Consider the following 19146-nt stretch of genomic DNA (forward strand, 5'->3'; position numbering starts at 1 on the left):
AAAAAATTTTAAAACCATTGAGTTGTTTCTTTTTCTAGAATGAAAAAATGGTTCAAGCCATTGACTTAGAGTTGAATAAAATAAAATCACTGGGAAATCAAATTGATATGCTTTCACGTGACCTGAAGGTACTTTTGCTTGGAACACCTTTAAATTTTTAACTTTTTAAAACAAATTTCAATAAATTTCGATGCAATGCGATTTCAGCAACGGATAGAGATGGAAGGAGATTTGGATGAATTTCATACAAGGCTTGAAAAAAGTTATGTTTCCAAGTTTGAACACGAATGCACAAAACTCAGTCAGGATGAGGCGATGAAGAAATTGAAACACGAGGCAATAATAGAGACTAAAACCCAACTAAACGATAAGCTAAATGAAATCAACAATCTTATTCAGCATCAGGTATGAGCTAAGCAACAATTTATTTAATTTGATTTTTTTTTAAACAGAATTTCATTTTTAGATCCAAGAGCAATCGCGTCAAGAAAAAGCAAGGAGCACCAGTGAAGTGTCATTGAGGAAAAAATTAGAACATATTGGCGAAGTCTTGCAGACGGAACTGAATAATATTCAAGCAGTTTTGGCAGGTTTGTTCTAGAATATGATCTATAATCATGATATAAACTAAATATTTATCTGCTTTAATTTTAACATAGGAAATCAAGTCGATCTGAAAGAAAATAATGAAAAAATTAAGGAAGACAGTAAAAATAAGTACGTGCACAGGAAAAGAAATATGTTCGAGAAGACTTGTTCACTTGATGAGAGGTGAATATCTACATAAGATAACTGAAATAATCATAATAAATACAGTACTCAAACTGTTTGTTAGTTGAACATCTATCGAAGTTTAATAATTAGTATATTAAAAATGCCCATAAGGGCAAAGTCAAATTGTAAATACAACTTCACTAATTTCGTGGTCCGCTTGACCAATTAATATATTACAATTAATTAAGGTTTTTAGTTGAAAAAGTCAATGGCACGAGCGGGATTTGAACCCACGATCTTCGGCTAGATACGCCGCTGCTCTACCACTTGAGTTATCGTGACCTCGATCCACTCGGACACCAACTTCCCATCTCAACCCCACCTTTTGAATTTTCCCTCCTTTTTGCCATTTTTCAAATGTCGTGTAATCAGATTGGATTCTTGGCGACAAATGAGAATCCAATCCGATTACACGACATTTGAAAAATGGCAAAAAGGAGGGAAGATTCAAAAGGTAGGGTTGAGATAGGAAGTTGGTGTCCAAGTGGATCGAGGTCACGATAGCTCAAGTGGTAGAGCAGCGGCGTATCAAGCCGAAGATCGTGGGTTCGAATCCCGCTCGTGCCATTGACTTTTTTATCTCAACTAAAAACCTTAATTAATTGTAAATACATTTCTCTGACAATGATAAATATTTTAGATACCAAAATTGTTAAGTACTATTAAAAAAAAAGTCTAGTTAAATCAACAACCATTTACTTTAAGCTTTATGATTTAAATAAAACTTTTATTGGTAAAATAAAAAAAGTTTATTAATATTTACACAATTTGAATCGAACAATAATGCAAACCCAAAACTTTACATTTACAAACTTCTATAAATTTCAGAATTGAGAAAGGCCCCTTTAAGCCATTAGAAACATCTCCAAAGCATGGAATTGGTAACTATATCTAAATAAATAATAAAAACAGCATGCATATTTGAACAACCAATTATACAAAAATGACTTTCAGGAGGGAATGTTGTAAAAGCCAAACAGTCACTAGAGGAAAAAATGAATGAAGATCTAAAAGAGAAATATTTGAAAAAGAAGTGATGTACCAACTATGCAAATGTGTGAATCGTGAAACAATAATTTTTTTTGTTTTCGCCCATGTACACTTTTTTTTTTCTTTTGATGTTTCAAGCAGTAAATAAAATATATAAAACCAATTATCATAAATTCAACAGTTCAATTATAAGATAATCAATATTTATATTTTAATCGTATACTTAGTAGAATAATTATGAAATAGTTTTAGTGTGAAATTAGTAATTTATTGTGAGATAAAAATTTCCGAGTTCACTTTTTGACTAATAAGTGAACTTAACAGTACATTTGATTTAAGCCGTTAAATTTTTAGATGGCGCAAGAAATAATCCAACAGGCTGATTCCTCGTACTTTGTAACAATGTTTCATAGTCTGGAGTAATGATAATCATTTAAATTTTTGTTGAACCGATTAAAAAGAAAATCTAATTATGGCAATATTTTTGACATTCACTTAGTAATTCTTATTAGGCAATAGTTTAAGACTAATGTAGTTTTTGACATTAGGGTTAGATCAATATCACCATTTTACTTCAATTTCATGTATAGTAACTATTAATCAAATGTTTAACATGCTACAATGGTAAAAATACTATAAAAATAATCTAAGTAGATAATATGAAACTGTATTTAACTCTATGAAACTAAATTACATTTTTTTTAAATAGATGTGATTGAATTCAGTGATATGTGTTAAATATTATTATTACTTTTAAGTACTAACACAGGACTTTAAAAATGTCTTCTAGTAATATGCACATAGTATAGTTCCTTTTTGTAAATAAATAGATGATAACGGGTCGTTTTTATATTTGTATTGCAAGATATAAATTCTTAAGTCAAATCCTGTTTCTGATAGTTGTGGATTGTGTTTAACAATAATTTAAAATATTCTACAGTATTGTAGGACCACTGTTTATACATATTAGAGTTATAGCACAATTTATTTATATAGTATTTTGTTAAATATAGAAACAAAATTTTTATTTTATATATTAAAAACTCCATTGTTTTTCTGAATAGAAAGGGGTTTCATGTATTGATGAGCACATTGTGATCTTGTTTGTTAATATTATTTAAGAAATATTAAGTATTCCATTTTTCTGAAACAATTTTGATATAGCTTTTGTTAAACTGCGTTAAGTTGGAAATGTGTGGCCTACTAATTTTGGCCTTGTCCTTTATTAGCGTTCAATTTGTTTATTTTTGCTTGACGTCTTCCAACTTTAGTATTTGAAATTATATTCGAGAAAATGTTTTCAAGTGACGTATATGCTCAATTTTGTGAATTGTTCAAAATGGTGTTGCTAATTTATTTTCCATTATACTTTTTTATTATAATATTTTATTTCAACTGAAATTTTTAACTGCTATTAATTTGGGATATATTGTTAAATATAAATAGGGAATATCTATTTTAAATATTTTTATATGTTTAAGAAGGCACAAAGATTAGAGCATTATATAAATGAAAGTTATATAAATTTTAAATCTATTTTATTTTTTTATTTTTTAGATGCCAATTCTGACATGAATGAAACAATGAATCGTCCTTTAAAACAGTTTAAATGTAAGTTTACTGGAAAAGTCGTTTTATATTACAAATAACTAAGTTACAAAATTAGAAAAAAAAAGATTTTTCTGATTAGGATTTACATTTTATATTTTATGATGTATAAAAGAAATTAAATACAAAATGTTTTGTGCTCAAATTGATAATTCATATCACCATAACCACACATAGATTTTAGTTTAACAGCATTAAGAATTAAATTTAAACAAGTGTACATAATGAAAACCTCTTAATCTTCCCTATTAATTATAATGGCTAAGATACATATTTTTAAGAAAAATGTTTTAAATATTTCCAATGTGAATCGAATCAGTATTGTTACTAGCCAAAGACAAATTATGTTAATAAATAAAATTTATTATCTAGTTACGTAATACACAGTAGTGAACTGCAATAGTCAATGGCAAAGCTAAAAGTATTTTACCTCCATAAAATTGTTAATCATGTTTTGAAATATATTTTGTAAATAGCATGTTGATTATGAAGTTGTAGCTCAGTCGTACATGCAATACAGAATGTTGTAGTTAAATAAATCTCCAATTAGTAAATACAGTTATTGTTCAAACCCTTTTCCAGTTATTACCAGGCTAGCGTTTTGCAAAGCCACTGAAATAAGTGTCTAAATATTACTATTACTTCTTTATAAGTAAAAGTGTTGAAACTTTTCAAATAATATAAGCTAGGCAAAGTCAACAAATTTGTCTTGTCCCAGAACGTCAATGACTCATCATTGAGCCACAAGGAACCATACACCATGGGGTGGACCTTTCTCCTAAGCGTTTCCATATGAAATTATGCCCATCTGAATATCTTAGGCCAATTCTCTCTCACCTCACTGTAAAGAGAACTCTCCCCAATCTTTCAATATCCAATTCACGCGTTCCCGTGCAAGTTTGCATTTGCTGCGGTTTTGTAGAGCCTGATGATGGATGACAATTCTAATCTTGAATTTATTGGTTACAATTATTACAAAAATATATTGATGCCCTACCCAAAGATAAACAATACTTTTTTCTTTTTGTTTTAAATTAAAGGGCCTCCGACTCCTACAGCTTGGTCATTACAGCCCCAAGATTTATAATCAATTTATTAATATTACTTTTTAAATTAAAAATTGAGTCTTTTTGTGTAATTATTCTTATTATTGTTAAATTCGATGTTTTCATAGAAGTAAGCCAATTTAAGTAAAAGTGTATTTACAAGCATATATGCTACGCTATGCTATGTTAAACCAGCACGACCGATCCGTCATGTGGGGTTTTAATCTATACAAGCCTTAAGGGCCTTGCAAAGAAATTACATATTAGGATTTTCTTCTTTTCAAGAAAGTCAAACCAAACTTTAAAAAAATTAAAATTAAAAAAGAGAAAAGTTTTTGGTCTGTGAATTCTTAAATTCACCGACATGAAAAGTTTTTGGACTGTGAATTCTTAAATTCACTGACATATCCGCAATATTAAAGAAGAGAGAAACCAGAAAAAATAACGAGATCAAGATGATTGGAGAGAAATAAAGAAGACATCACTTTGCTGACTTCACCGCACTTTTTCCAAACTTAAGTTAAAAGCAAGAAAATTCGACAATTTGAGAGCCAAATTTTGGTAATGTGGACCAAAATGATTTTGAATTTTGAGCCTTATTCAGTTCAAATACCATGTGACAAATTTGAATTCAGTTTTATTTCCACCCATGCAATGAATTTTTCAATAAAACTTTTAACCTTGATTCACAATGCATTATTTAAATCTACTTTACATAGCTAGGAATTACATCGAACAATAGTTTTAGGAAAGTGTAACAGAACTTCTTTAAAACCAAAAGACACTTTTAATTATAATAAAACTATGACACAACAGTAAATTTTGCTGGATGCAGTAAGTACCACGATCTTTATTTTAATAGTGATCTTTGAACTTCAGTATTTTTTACAATTTTTTCCAACTAGAATCATCCTCATTTATAAAAAAAAATATTCAACTTGAGATCAATTATTTTAGTTTTTGTACCACAAGTAACATATTTTAAAAGATTTTGCCAGCAATGCAGTAAATGTTATTGTACAATAACCTTAATAAATTACAATTTCTCTTCAGGACTGAAATACACAGAGAGAGAGAGAGAGAGAGAGAGAGAGAGAGAGAGAGAGAGAGAGAGAGAGAGAGAGAGAGATAGATAGAGAGAGAGAGAGCTTAGCTAATAAATAAAATTCAATTGGCATAAAAGAAAGATAGATTAACACTTTCATTCAAATCATTGTTTACTAGTTTACACAAAAAACCATATAGCATGCTTAATATAAAAAACTTACAATCCAAATTTTTTTTGTTATTACAGTACATGTAAATATTACATAAATAAACCATATGGCTTGACCAGACAAGAACGTTCAAAGTCAATTTATCTTTTAACAGTTTTTTTATCAATAAGTTGATAAAGAATGCAAGCACTGGAAAATGTAATCAACTGTGTTTCCGTTTTTTTCTCAAATTATAAAATTTGTACATTTATATATTTAACTTTGTTTTCATAAAATATATAAGTAATAAATATATATTCATTGGAGATCCCTTCTAAATTAATTTTAAAATAACCTGTAGGTTTTCTAAATACATTTATTAGATTGTATAAGCATTTAAATATATTTAAACATAATTTTTAAGATTAATTAAGGTTTTTAGTTGAGATAAAAAAGTCAATGGCACAAGCGGGATTCGAACCCACGATCTTCGGCTTGATACACCGCTGCTCTACCACTTGAGCTATTGTGACCTCGATCCACTCGGACACTAACTTCCCATCTCAACCCCACCTTTTGAATTTTCCCTACTTTTTGCCATTTTTCTTTTTTATCTCAACTAAAAACCTTAATTAATTGTAATATATTAATTGGTCAAGCGGACCACGAAATTAGTGAATTTAATTATTTTTAAGTATTGTTTGTAGTATATCTAACCAACATTTAAGAAAACATTAAAAATAAGAAAATGACATCAAATATAACAACAATATATTTTATATCTAAATAAATGGAATAAAACATCTAACTTAACTTTTGTGGTTCATGCATGGCTAGAAATGTTTCCTTCACCAAAGCTATATTGTACTCATGATTTTCAATTTGGTTTTTGTTTTTTAGTTGTAGGTTTTTGAAAAAAGGAAAGGATCATGGTAGTATTGATTAGTGTTTTATGTAGAATATATAGTACTGTAAAAGTGATGTTCTTTGATGATGGGATCATTCAATACTATAGCTATTACTGCCATACAGTACATTTGAACATAAATGAGCAACAGGCAATCAGTTCAACAAAAATAAATAAATAACTTTCATTGTTAAAAGTACAGTTAAATTACTCTATTAAATAACAATGTTTATTTATTCCGTGAGAAAGTAAAGTTTGTTAGAAAAGACTCCGTATGTCTAAAGCAAAATAAAGTGGACAAAAGTATAAATTGAAAGCTCCATATATTTCCTTAAGGCATTTCATCAAGTTTATTATGTTATTTCTGCAAGTATTGATATCAATTTTTATTAACCTTTTAGGTTGTAATGGCTGGAAAAAAGTTAAAGAAGAGTGGCCAAAAGCTAATTCCTAGCTTAAATTCACAGACAAATTTAAATTCATCAGATACAGAATTGAATCAAGAATGGACCAATGTCATGTCACTTTATACAGAGCTTCAAAGGTTGATGCAAACATGTAACCTTAATTCAGATACATTACACAAAAAAAAGAAAATACCTAACACACTAGAATCTGGTGGTTTAAACCATGAACTTGGTAATTCAAGAAGTAAAAGTACAAAAAGTGGAGTAAAATTGAGTAGAAATATAGTCAGAAAAAATAAAGTTGTATGTAAACATCAATTGAAAACATTTCAAAAATTGAGCTCTACTGACACATTTTGTAATAAAAGCAAATGTGATATTGCAAAATCAAATGCCCATGTAATTAAACCAAGGGAAATTCAGGCAAATACATCTTCTGAGAACGTATGCGAAAATAATCAAAAAGAAAATAAAGAGCAAAACCCACAGATCTCTATAAAAGAAGAAAGAAATATTCTTGAAGATACTAATCCTAACAAATTAGAAAATAATCCAGAAAAGCCATGTCCAATAGGAAGAAAAGAAGAAGTCAATTTTTTTTCTAAGGTAGATAATAATAATATGAATATTGAACATATTAAGCAATTCTGTCTAGCTAGTGGAGGTTTAGAGACCCAAATGAGAAAATTGGGAGGTCGTAATAATAACTCTTTTGGAATAAAATTTTCTAAAGGTGTCATTCAACAACTTTATAATAAGATATATTATTACAATGATGTTATAAAAAGTGATAATGAAAATGTGACATCTGTACGTTTCAATCTCTCGTACGAATCTTGCTTAAATAATACTTTGAAGAACGAGGAATCCCTAATTGAAAATAAGAGACTATGTATTTCCTGTCGTAAATCTAAGTCTATGGGAGATCTACTTCCATTAATCGAACAAAAAGCACCATTAAGGCTAACCACTGGTTGCAATAATAGTTTTTCCAGTGGAAACATTCAATTCTATTCCCTTGTGAACAAAGAATTTGAAGCAAACATTGGAAAATTGATTCAACAAATAAATTATGACTGCAATAGTAGAGAAGAGAACAACCCTGAACTTTTACAAACGTTGATATCCCCGTGTTGGAATCACGAAGTCTATACTGTGGATTCGTATGATCATTTGAATATGGGAATAAATGAGATTTGTGTGCAGACTGCAATGGGTTCCTATTCAAACAGTAGGTATAATAAAGATGATCCTTGTATTGACTCATATGGTAATTACATATGTCCTCAGTCAAGTAGTATTGAACCCAAATCGACTGATTCACAGAAAATATTAACTTCACCTAAACGTGTATATCAAACCAAAGATTACAGAGGGAATTCTCGTGCACAAAAAGTACCTTATAAGTCACGAAGTGTATCCCCTTCACAAGTACATAAAAAAACTGTTTATGCCACTGATGAGACGTATGGGACTCAAAACATCCAAACTAATCAAAGAAATGAAGAGCAAAATATCCTTTATGATGATCAAAATGTAATTTATCAACCTCAAGAGCCTTATCCTGGTGTCAATATGGATTTTTCACCACCTAGAAATCAACCTAACGCCATGTATCAACCAGAATATGACCAACAAATTTATTATCCACAACAAGGTTACCCAATAGATGATGGATATAGGAGGACTACCGATGGAAGTGACAATGTTACGATACTATATAAACCAGATGATCCTAAGAATTTGGTTTATGAACCAGGAGATGTTTACCAAGCAAATAATAAAAATCAAACATACAGTTATGGAGAACCTCAAGCATATCCAAATAATAAATACGCACAAGGAAATGCCCAAGAGATACCAGCAACCTATAATGTAACTGATTTACCAGAGAAACAACAACAAGATGAATCGACCTGTCGTTCTGAAGCCAAATGTACTTGCTGTAAATTTTGTGAATGCTATAAACGTCAAAATAATGAAGAATATGATTCACATGATTACAATAAAAACTCAATTAAAAGTGAAAAATCAACTAAAAGTAAGAGTGCTACTGCTAGTGCAAAAGAACATGTTGACTGGGATTATCCAGATGCAGAAAATCTAGAAAATAGTTATAAATCAATTAAAAGCGAAAAGTATGATGATTTTCTGCAAGACACATATGGTGATTCCCCTGACAATGCATCAAAAGAAAGTTCTAAGCATCCTAAATCAGGAACACATTCTGATGAAAAAAATTCAACTGATGGTTTATTAGATACCTATACATACGAGCAAGGAACAGAAGCTGACGAACCTTACGATGAAACATTACTTAAGGAAGAAAGTTTGGCCAGCAGTCATAAAAGCATTCCTAGCAAACATAGTGAAAACCAAAAAGACATTACTCCAACACATCATAAAATGACACAGAATGAACATGATTATAATGGAGATGATATAAATCCTGAAGATATGGAAGATGTGGGCGATATGGAAGAAGAAGATGAGGATGGATGTGAAACCAAAGGTGAAGCATGCGATATTTTTCCATTAGGAAAAAAAAAAGAAAAGAAGAAGAAGAAGGAGAAAAAGAAAAGTGTACGTGAACCACCACCATCAGAATCCAAACGAAATTTTATTTATGAACCAAAACCACGAAACACACCTGCAATGATAGGACCTTTTGTTGTCCCTAAGCCTTGTATTCCAAGCATTCCAGCACCTTGCTATTTTCCTCCATGTTGTCCCGTCCCTTGTACACCATGTCCACCTAAATGTCCCCCTGTCGTTTGTCCTCCAAAATGTCCCCCAAAATGTCCTCCTCCTCCTTGTCCCTCTCCGAACCAAACAGCATTAACTAGAACAACACAATTTCAACTTCCAAGTGGATCGTCAAATGGTAAAAATACTTTTTTGAACAGGAGCAAGCTTAATTCAATATGTGCTTACAATGTTGTTGGTACTAAACCAAAGTTGACATTGGGCAATGTAAAAGTTATGAAAAAATTCGAACCAAGAAAAAATGCAGCAGACAATAGCACTAATGCAAAAAAAGGCATAACGTGTGAAACAGTTGTAACTTCTAAAGGCCGTGTTACTGTGTGTAAATGGGATAATGAAGAGCTAAATGATCCACATGATGAAGAAAATTTGTATAGCAACAATCATGTAAAAAATTACAAAGTTCGGCCCAGTAAGTCAGACAGTATGTTAGCACAAGCTAAAAATCATAATTTCAAATGTTTAACCTATGAAATAAAAGATCCTATAACTAAAATAAACAAAAAATCTAAAATTTGTTTTGAAAACGGACATGACATTGTAAACTATCTATCTAAAGGGGTTCAAACTCAGTTAGTATTACCTTTAAAATTGACTAAAAATTCCCCAGTGCACAATGAGCCAAAACATCGGTTCAGTTGTAAAAATAATAAGCCACAAATAAATAAAAATACATCCCCGATACGTAAATCCATAGAGCCACAGAAAAAGGAGAAAACATGGTATTCACATCACAGAATGGATTCAGTTGAAACTCAAACTAATAGATCCTACAATCCACAAAAAAATCGTTCTTTTCCACTACCAGCAAAAACAATTAGGAAAAGATATATCTATGTACCTAAATATATTCGTAACAAAGGAAATTTAAATGAAATAATGAACATGGAAAACAAGTCACATTCTTTGAATTCTGACAAAATGAAGCCGAATGTAGACTACCTTACTGATATAAATAAAATCAACATAGATGGGAATATTGAAAGGATACCTCGAACAGTGTCTACTGGAATGAATACTGACATTTCTAAAATAACACGAACTGTATGCACATACACCAATGAGAATGACTGTGCTAATAAAAAATCCTCTAATCCTAGTGTAGGATTGAATTTAAGAGAAAGTAATTCAGTTTACAAAATAAATATCACAACATCTGCTATTAAAGAAAAGGAATCAAATATTCCTGTAAAAAAAAACAAGAGTAGTATGCAAATGCAAAGAATAAATTCACAAATGAACAAAGAGAAAGAAAAATATGTGGTTAAGATGTGTGGTACTGATCCTATTACCAAGGTATCGAAGGGCACCCAAATGTATTTTCAAAAAATTGATAAAGTTCCTAGTAAGACGTTAATACCGAATGTTGTTTTTGAACCACCGGCTGAACAAAGAGAAAATGAAAATCCTTTACTAAACACAATCAATGGAATAAACAACTATATTTTAGATTATCTTAAACCTAAAGGAGTCAATGAAAATAAAGGAGATCAAAAGTCTAGAAGTAAATCGATGCATAAAATACAATTTGAATGTTCGCTAAATGACAGTGGCAAGCCGCATTGTTATGCTGTCCATAGAAACCTAAGTCCAACTTCAGAAATAACTCTTCCATCTGTCGTTACTCCAGAACATACAATTAAAAATCAAATTAATAAAAATGAAGCCAATAAAAAATTTGGAAACATCATTTGCCAACATTTTATACATAAAGACCTAAATGAGAATTTTATTCATCCAAATAGCAATGAAAACATCGTTAATCTAATTAATGATCTCAACACTAGAAAAGACTCTAAGAAAAGTTTAAAAGATGACGTTTTGTTAGAAACAAATATTATTGATGGCAAAAAAGATGACGTTTTGTTAGAAACAAATACTATTGATGGCAAAAAAGATGACGTTTTGTTAGAAACAAATACTACTGATGGCAAATTAAAAGAAAATAATGCAACAAGTCTATGTAAACCACACGACACTGTTAAATTCTGCTGTCCCGGGTGTTCAAGTGACTATCAATGTTGTAAAGAAACAACCCAACACAATAAAAATGAAGAAAAAAACACTGATGAAGATTCTGCAAAACTAAAAGAGAAAAAATTAAGCAGTGGCATGGATAATATCTGTGTTAACGTTGATGATATAACAAAAAAGCAATTGTCCTTGTACACAGCTTGTTGTTCTAAAAATAAAAAAGAAGAAAATAGACCATCAGTAGATAGCACACTATACAAAAATGGCCAGAAGTTTAGATTAGGGAACAAGGCAACAAATACATGTAGTGGATGTTCTATTTTGCCAGCAAAAAAAGTTAACCGTGGTTGTTCAGCTTTTGACGTTTCACCAAAGACTAATACTTCAACAAGTATGTCTCAAAATGACATGTTTCCAAAAGAAAACGTACAACCTATTAATGAGAATAAGCCAAATAATAAAATTTTTGATACTTTAGACTTCACTGATGGTTTAACACACCTCTTTTTGAAATACCTTAATCAAAATGCAAGGCGATTGGTTTTTGACAGGATTAATCAAGATAACTCTATTTCTTCAATAGAAGACATAATGGAAAACATTCTTAATTCAGCTTTTGTAGTTAAAACAAAAGTACAAAAATCTAAAAAACTAAAAAAAGAGAGCAATGCCTACAAAAGAAAGCGGAAATTACTTAAAATAAAAGCGAAATTAAAACAACAAAAAAGTAGGAACACCAGCAAAGAGAGTACAGATTTTAATCAATCAATACAATCAATCAAACAAAGTAGTGCAGAATTAAATAAGGAACACAGAATTAAATTAGCCGAATGCAACTCTCACCAGTCTTCAAACAATAAAGAGGTGGTCGCTAAGATTTTGACAAAGAATGAATCACCAAAAGAAAATAAAAGCGATTTCATACAAAATGTTTCCAAGCAACAAGCATTGTGTGAAACCGAAATAATTAAAACTCTTAGTGAAATGACTATTAGATCAAGTAAAAAAACAATCCAAAGCAACGTCAGCCAGCCGAATTCTTCAACTAATAAATTTTCTAATAATCGCAGAAGTCAAATTAAATTAATTACATCCTTACAACAGCTATATGGAAAACATTTATCCTCTGATCAAAAAAAGAGAGAAAAGTCAAAAATTTCTAGTTCAAATGATAAAACATTAAAGGAAAAAATAAAAAGAGAAGATACTGAGCATGAAGCTGCAAAATTAGAAAATACACCTAAACCAGAAACATCTAATTTAAATACCAATGCAACAAATCTTTCAGAAAATATTAATATGTATTATTCATCCCAAAAAGAGTGTTTGTCAATGGATCAGAACAGCGTAACTGATTATGACAAAAAACAAATAGAAACTTTCAGTTTCAATAGTCAAAACGTGAGTAATAATGAGAAATTACCAGACAGAGGACAAAGTGATTATATTAGTGAACATATTTTTGGCAGAACTAAACCAAACTATTTTTTCAACAATATTTTAGATCATTTATTATCATCAAATAAGCCATCACTGAATGAATTTAATAGAGATGAATCTAGCGATAACTGCCAGTTTAGCATTGCGGATGGCAAAACTTGTGATGAAGACATCCAATTGTCAATCCAAAAATTAGAATCTTATGGAGAAACTGCAGACTTAAAGAGTAAAGTAAGTATAGAAACTGAAAAAGGCGATAAAGGAATATCAATTGAAAACAACAAAACTCAAACAAACGTCATCAGCCATGACAATGTTCCTGTACACAATGTTGGCCATAAGGACTGGCATAGTCCACAAATGCCTGGTGCATTTAAAAAAAATGAAACACTAACAACTTTTACGGAAAGAAACATATGTTCCCAAAGATACCTGACAGATACAACAAAGACCTGCCAGGATGACATTAGAAAAATTGACGTATTGGTTAAAAAACAAAAAACCGAAGGATTAGAACATAGGAAAAACAAGCATGATGAAAAAATACAGATTAATACCAATTTTGCTGAGGTATCAAATGAAAATGATTATTTTATAAACAAGACACATAATATTGTGGATGCTAAGATTCAATATGTCAGAAATGTTAATGCTGGGCATAAAAACTGGTGCAATAACATAACTACTAAAAAAAGGGATGAAGATTTGGATCAAAAGCCAGCTGTAGTTACAGAGAAAAAGACACTAAATAATAATGAATCAATGGCCCCAACATTAAGCCAAGAAAATATTAAGTCATCCAAATCCATTATCTCAAATGATAATAAAACTAAAGAAAGTGACACACAAAGTGGTATCCAGTCAAGCTCAAAACCCCAAAAATCTTCTCCCACAACGCCTTTCAATCATTCAAAAGAAGTGCCAGTTAATTCTAAAATTTCTATTGAAGACAAGTTAACTATAAAAATAGACAATTTGGAAAAAGATATTCTCAACAGTAGTTACCTTCAATTAGGTGCAAATAGCACACTTGTTAACCCTGGTAATAACGACAACACACAAACAAGCTCCTACAAGCAAAGCAACACATTATCAGAAAACACTTCTCAAAAAAAAGTTACCGATAGAGAATCCCCTTTATCTGAAAAGAGGCAGTTAGACCGACCATCAGAATCATCTTTTCAGAACAGAACATCTCCTCCTTTGCAAAATGATTATGATTCAGAATTATACCTGACACCTTGGGTTTTAGGTGTCCCATATAATACTGCCAAACCATATAAAAATGAAGATTTAAATGATAAAGATGCAATGACAAATATAAATGTAACCAAGTATCATGATAAAAATAGTATTCAGAACACAGATATCGTCAATACGGGTGATTGTACAACTGGAATGACTGGGTTCACGAATACTAATAAAAACGACATCAAGCAATCAAACATTGTACATGAAACCACAAAAATAACCGAAATCATATACAATGACAGAGACAAAACTAAACACACAAACATTGAAGAAGCAGATAAACATGAAATGGCAAAAATAAATGAACTCAAAGATAATGATAAGTTCTCCAAGCAAACAAATAATAGCAATGAAAAAGATGACTATGAAATATCAACAATAGGCAAAGTAAAAACTACTAATATTGTTACTAATAACAGTGGTAGTAATACAGATATGCTTAATATAACAGAAGTGAACACAAACACTGGCAAAGATAACACAAAGGAAAAAACAATTGCCAATGATACTGATGAATATAAGACAGCAGGAATGACTGAAAACAAACTAACAGCTAAAGAAGAATTTTTAAATATTGATAACGTATCAGATAAAATGGAGTCTAAATATCCTAGTACTGATAAAATTACAATACATTCAACTGACATAATGAATTTTCATCAAGGTGTTACTGAAAATGAAAATTCTACAACTAAAAATAACAATTCAACAAGCGATACAAATCAAGACCACTTAAAAACCAATGAAATAGAGAATGATTTGAAAGAAACAAACCAGAGTTACAATCATGAAATTGATTGTGAAATTTGCAATCAGTATAAGAATGACCTCAAATTTACATTTAAGCACAATAAAGATCAGTCTGGAAAAGATTCAATTAAATCACCGGATATTCAGCCCTGTATTCCAGAAGAAAAATTAATGCTAAAACAGCCTTCATCAGTCGGCAGCTATGAACGGTTAGGAGATAAAAGTAACCACTTCCTCGAGCAAATTACAGCTGCTCTAGAAGCAGAATGTAAAAAACAAGCAGAACAAAACTCTAACAAATACAAGCACAAATTCAAAGAATTTCACTATAATAGGAAACGCCAAGAAAATGACAAACAAGAAAATGTGTTGCTTAAAACATTTAATAAAAACAGACTTAATCCACACCAAAATAAAACAAACGACACTTTGAAACAACTAAATATTGATGTTTTGCACAGACAAGAAAACAACACAATTATTAATCAGGTAATTACTTCAACTAAAAAGACACCTCAAATATTCATAAAAGAAAATAAAGACTTAGTTGCTTGTGAGCCCAAGTCACAAATAAAGGAAAAACAATTAAAAAATAAAAATGATTCCAAAAATGAACATCATTGCAACCAACTTGCATGCTTGGTTTGTAGTAGAGAAGAAAATGAGATTTTATGTTTTCGGCCTTCAACAAGTAAAGCACCAACCAAACCTGGTCAAGATTTTTTTGTTTCGTCTAATCAATTGAACTCCCTGAAACAAAATATGCAAGATGTCCAAGGTGAATCAAAGCGTCAATGTAAGAGTACAAAATTAGAAAGTGAACTCACTAATATGGCTCAAGATCGATTTGTTCATAGTCATACACCAACAGTAAAAATTGAAATAAAAAACAACACAAAAGAACAATGTAGAACTGAAAACGATTATGGTACTTACTACGCTCAACCTATCGCAAAATGGCAAGTCACTCCAAGTATTGAAAGCATTTTAAAATGTACTCAAGGGCCAAGCCAGCACAAATCAAAGAAGAATGACAAATTGAATGGTATGGAGAAAAATACAAAAATTAGAGATGAGCAAATTGCAAAAAGAAAATCTTCAAAAAAGAAAACTGAACAACTTTTAGATAACATTAAATTAGAGAAAAGGAAAAAGAGCCATAAAATTTCTAATGACCAGGACTCTTTTTTTCCTATATTTGAGTCAGAATCATATAAAAATTTTGTAAGTACAATGGTAGGAAGTGGTCATCAACCTAAATCAAATGAATTAAATATGCCAAAGTTGAGTTCTAAGAAAACTAAAAATCCAATTTATTCTACAATAACAAAGACCAAGACTCCTTCATGTTCATACAGTACTAGTTCAGCCAGCAGAATTCAGCCAAGAGCAGAAGGAGATTCATTTCAACAGACAAGCACTTACGTGACATTCCCATGCTTTACAATAAATGATCTATTTTCATTTTCATTGGATTCGACAGAAAAAAGTCATTTGTCTAAGACAGCCATCGACACATATTTGAAATCACTGCATGAGCTGTCAAGTACACTAGATGATCAGTTGAAACTAATGAAGTTTGCTTTAGACGAAGAAAACCTAAAGCTCATAAGCCATTTTCATGCTAATTCTTCTTCTGGATATAGCAAAGAAAGATCGCGGCAATTGTACATGCATCTAGTTAGTGTTGACAAATCTACAAAACAAAGAAATCAAGATTGTGTAAGATCTACTATATTTTTAACGGTTACAAAACAAGTTTAATAATAGTAATTTAGCATTATAACTAATAACATTGTAAAAAATAACATAATGGTTTATTTTAGGATGGTGTCTCTTCACCAAGATTAGCTGATTTTAGCCAGGCACAATATTCAAAATATGATTCCAACTCTCAGAAAAGCAATTCAAAATACAAAGTTAGCAAAAGTACTATGCTTTATGTCCAAAAAGAGCTGTCTACTTTAAAATCTCAAATTGATCAAACTCCATATTTACATCTCCGTGAAGAGATCATTTCAAATAAATCACTTACAGACATTGAGGTTAAATTTGCAATTTTTCAAGTTTTGATTATATATTTTTTAATTTTATATGCAATTTCAGCATAAATACCTGATTAAGTCAATAGATGAGCAACTAGAAAAACTCAAGTCTATTGAGAAAGAGATAGATGATCTTATTCATGAGTTGAAGGTAATTAGTAATAATTTTTTACTGATGAAACAGAACATTACAATCAATGAAATTTAGTTTACAGGTTAATTAATTTTTTATTTCCACAACTTCAGCTTTTCTCCCTCTTTACCCTAACACAATTATGCTGTAACAAATTTTTTGTGAGCAGATTTATGGTTGTCATATTCATCATAGTTTAATCTACAACTCCTCCTTTCACTCAGTGGTTTATTGTTTACTAATTACTAATTTATATAAGCTCAAATCTGCACAAGTATGTACATAATGCTGGGTGATTATGTACATACAATAAACTACCTTGTGTTACCCTCTCAATATTTTATCTAGGCTTTCTAGTAATTGGATTTTTTTTTTTTTTTAACTAATTGTTTTAATGCTGTTTTAATACAGTTTTAGCATGTAGAAGGACATTTACACTCTAATTTTGACAGCTGGTTTACTTTCAGAGAAACTGCAATTGTAGTGAACTCAACAGATATTTTTTTTATCTTCTTAGATTAAAAATTGTTCTAACTTTTCTATTATTTTTCAGCATAGTATAGAGGGCGATAAAGATTATTCGTTAAGTAATGGACCAGCAGAAAAAAATGTATTCCTTCAATATATTTAATAAACTATAAAATAGATTTAAATTATTACACTGTGATATTTGCAGAATTGTTTAAAAGTAGAAAGTAGTAAAAATGAAATTACTTTTCAAGAAAGACTTAAACACATTGAAGAGATTTTACAAAACGAACTTATTCGAATTCAAACAGCCCTCAAAGGTATATTAATATTAGATGAACATTTAGTATATTTTTTCCAAAAGGTAGATTGGGGATGAGGCCAGGAAGACAGAAACAACATTTATTTTCTTGTCGAGCTTTTGGCAGAATATATCGCCTTCATCAGGACTTTGAAAAAAATCAAAAATTTTTTTTTCGAAGTCCTGATGAAGGCGATATATTCCGCTGAAAGCTCGACAAGAAAATAAATGTTGTTTCTGTCTTCCTGGCCTCATCCCCAATCTACCTTTTGGAAAGAAAAAAATATATTTAAACTGAGAAGGCTGATCAATCACCAAAGAAAATATGAACATTTAGTGGTTTTGTTTTTCATTTATGAACTTATTTGCTTTATGTGTTTTACTTTTTTTCCAGAGAATGAAGAACTAACAGAAAGTTCGAGCAAAGAAACTAAGAATTATTTAAAGATAACCACTGGAGCTCGCAAAAGGTACAGATATCCGCAAATAATTGATTTTTACAATTCTAATAAATCTTATCGCATTAGGCACAGAGAGAGAGCAGCAAAAGATAGATCAAATGCAAAAAAAGGTACAAAGTTCAAGTATTAAATGACAATTCTTTATAATAACGCTTGTTACCAAATTCTAGAGAGTTTCATTGAAAAATTTAGACGGCGGTTTTCTGATAAAACGAAAAATTCTCTCAATACAAGAAAAAAGTAAATACGTATTAATGTCCACCAGATCTAGAAATGCCCATTATGTATATCATATTCAATAAAAAATTATATCAACACCTAATAAGTTTTAACTGTTATGTAGTACAATAGAAAAATTAAGTAATGAAAAACCTACTTTAATTTTATTTGTGTGGTGTTTAATGTTTAATTTTATTAACAACTGGAAAATTAATTGAAGGGGCATTTGCTCTAAAATTAATAAACTCCCAATCATTTAAAACAATATTTAATTTGATAACTCTTGCATACCATAATTAAAATTAATTAAATGTCTGATTAACAGTTGTAAAAGAGAAGTATAATAATTGGTGCAATAACTAACAATAAATTGAAATTGAATTTTCTAGCCTTTTTTAATATCCCAACTC

General features: G+C 30.3%; 2 protein-coding genes across 11 annotated transcripts in view; both read left to right on the plus strand.

Annotated features, from left to right (window-relative positions):
- LOC106665161 (ankycorbin-like) overlaps positions 1-3930 on the plus strand; it is a 32045-nt gene extending 28115 nt beyond the window's left edge. For all 7 annotated transcript variants that reach the window (XM_024227117.1, XM_024227119.1, XM_014391385.2 and 4 more), the window contains 6 exons: positions 39-128; positions 208-405; positions 467-590; positions 660-771; positions 1603-1655; positions 1729-3930. In XM_024227117.1, coding sequence (XP_024082885.1) covers positions 39-128; positions 208-405; positions 467-590; positions 660-771; positions 1603-1655; positions 1729-1811 — 660 coding nt within the window. In that variant the 3' untranslated portion in view covers positions 1812-3930. The remainder of the gene's footprint in view (positions 1-38; positions 129-207; positions 406-466; positions 591-659; positions 772-1602; positions 1656-1728) is intronic.
- Positions 3931-9578: 5648 nt separating this feature from the next.
- On the plus strand, positions 9579-18842 carry LOC106665162 (putative uncharacterized protein DDB_G0282133). 4 transcript variants are annotated; one of them, XM_014391391.2, is made up of 9 exons: positions 9579-11549; positions 11592-16855; positions 16936-17154; positions 17216-17305; positions 17841-17897; positions 17964-18075; positions 18451-18526; positions 18584-18627; positions 18688-18842. In XM_014391391.2, exons 1-9 carry the CDS (start codon positions 9584-9586, stop codon positions 18759-18761), a joined length of 7902 nt encoding a protein of 2633 aa, XP_014246877.2. In that variant the 5' UTR covers positions 9579-9583; the 3' UTR covers positions 18762-18842. The 4 variants fall into 4 exon arrangements, 3 of the variants coding, with proteins under 3 accessions (XP_014246877.2, XP_014246875.2, XP_014246876.2); XM_014391389.2 differs by having other exon boundaries at positions 9579-16855; XM_014391390.2 differs by having other exon boundaries at positions 9579-16831.
- The last annotated feature ends 304 nt before the right edge of the window (positions 18843-19146 follow it).

This window comes from Cimex lectularius, unplaced genomic scaffold, assembly GCF_000648675.2.
Source record: "Cimex lectularius strain Harlan isolate CLEC.00 unplaced genomic scaffold, Clec_2.1 scaffold52, whole genome shotgun sequence".
NCBI lineage: Eukaryota > Metazoa > Arthropoda > Insecta > Hemiptera > Cimicidae > Cimex > Cimex lectularius.

Excerpts from the sequence above, each read along its gene's own strand:
- LOC106665162 (XM_014391389.2), top strand. The coding sequence starts at position 9,584 with ATGATAGGACCTTTTGTTGTCCCTAAGCCTTGTATTCCAAGCATTCCA. Across the intron at positions 16,856-16,935 it reads GATCTACTATATTTTTAACG|GATGGTGTCTCTTCACCAAG; the intron begins GTTACAAAACAA and ends GGTTTATTTTAG. Across the intron at positions 18,628-18,687 it reads TAGATCAAATGCAAAAAAAG|AGAGTTTCATTGAAAAATTT; the intron begins GTACAAAGTTCA and ends ACCAAATTCTAG.